We start from the raw sequence: 1,662 nt of genomic DNA on the forward strand, positions 1-1,662 counted from the left end.
GTCATTCGGTTTCTCCTTCCGTTGTCGGATAAGGTAACCCACTTACCCTGACCCGCAGTGGCAAGCCAAAAGAGAAGTCCCAAGCGCTCGCTTCTTGGCCCGGGGGTGGCGCGCTAGGCGGCATGTGCCTGTAGTTTTTATCGGGGCTCTAGTCATTGAGCGCTGCAGCCCAGATTACAGAGGAGGAGGACTGCCTCAATAACACTAGACTGGACTTCGGACTCTCATTCACCATTTGTACCGCTGCGTTTTTGCTGTTGGACAACAAAGCCCTTCTTCACGTGGACCGGAGGTTGTGCAAGATGGAGCGGCTGGCGCTCCGTGCCGTGCTCTTGACTGTCGTCGCGGCTAACGTATTCCGTTCTGAGGCGAGTGGATTAAAGGCTGAGCCAGATTTCACAGTTACCATTACCGAAAAAGGAGTGCAGGAAGACATGCAGCAGTTTTTTTCGCTCGGACCTTCAGCGACTCTCCGAGTTGTTGACGAGAGCAACAGCGCGATCCTTCTGCCTGAAGCGGAAGGAGGGGAGGCACAGGACAGCGTAGCGTATGAGTTTGAGAATGGACACTGCAACTTCGGTAAAACAGTCGCGTACAAAGACATGTTTTCCGGGTATACGCAGCAAGTATGGGCCCGCTCCCCAGCTGAGGCTGGCACCGGGGAAAAACATGGCGGAAAAACCTCGATCTACACATTTACGAATCCTCCTGTCGAGTATTTGAATGGGGGGGTCAGTTTCTGTGTGCGATTCATGACGAAAACCACAGTGACAACAACCACGACGACCACCACACCGACAACGACGACGGCGGCAACAGCTCAGTCCTCAGCACCTACTGTAGGCTCGTCATCTGACTCCACTGATAGTGAAGGCTCGACTTCTGGGTCCAGTGGGGATGGAGGTTCGCCAGACGGGCCTGACAGCAGCGGAAGCCCTTCCACAGAACCTAGTAAGCCGATCAAACCAAAGCCAGATCAGAGTCCCGATGTAGAGCCACAACCCGAGGAACCCCAGCCTTCGCCGCCACAACAGCCCCCTCAGGAATCGACGCAGCCCAAACCGCCAACGCCCCCCCCGGCAGAATCAAATCCCAACGAAGAAGGCACCCCAGGTGTGCACGAAGACGAAGATGGGGCTGACGAAGAAGATGGTCAAGACGCGAGCGACCACCCCAGTAATAGTAGTGGCTCCCCTCATCAAGGGGGTACAGGACCTGGGGGACAGGAACAGACACACGATAAAAAGCCGGATGGTGCTACAAGTGGGCCAAATCACTCGGAGCAGGACCTCCCAGACGACCAAAAACCAGGAGGGACGCCGGGCCTCGAGCCTCCTAACCCGGCAGGCGGCAAAGTTCCTTCCGATAACAACAAACTGAAGCCTCCTCGACCATCAGAAACGCCAGCGTTGCAAAACACACGTACTCCAACTCCCCACATACGCAGTGCCAACTTTGATGCGCCCTCTCGCATGAGACGGCTTTCAGTCGTAGACGCTTCAGAAGTGAAATATTTGACCATCGTCGTGCATTCCGCTGCGTGGGGCTTTGTAGCCAAGACGCTGTCGCTATCAGCTGCTCTGTTTTCGGTAGGAGCGACGGTTCTGGCCAGCAACTAGCCCTTGGAAAAAAAGATGGGAATGGGGATTAGCATGTGGCAGA

The 1,662-nt window shown here is 55.5% G+C and overlaps 1 protein-coding gene across 1 annotated transcript in view; it reads left to right on the top strand.

Moving 5' to 3' along the window:
• The window catches only part of TGME49_242900 (Toxoplasma gondii family A protein), a gene marked incomplete at its 3' end in the record, with an annotated part of 3,917 nt that extends 2,298 nt beyond the window's left edge, over positions 1 to 1,619 (top strand). The window contains exon 5 of the mRNA XM_018780663.1: positions 169 to 1,619. Within this exon, the coding sequence (XP_018637500.1) occupies positions 169 to 1,619 (1,451 nt within the window). The remainder of the gene's footprint in view (positions 1 to 168) is intronic.
• Positions 1,620 to 1,662: the final 43 nt, after the last annotated feature.

This window comes from Toxoplasma gondii, chromosome VI, assembly GCF_000006565.2.
Source record: "Toxoplasma gondii ME49 chromosome VI, whole genome shotgun sequence".
NCBI classification, from domain to species: Eukaryota; Apicomplexa; class Conoidasida; order Eucoccidiorida; family Sarcocystidae; genus Toxoplasma; species Toxoplasma gondii.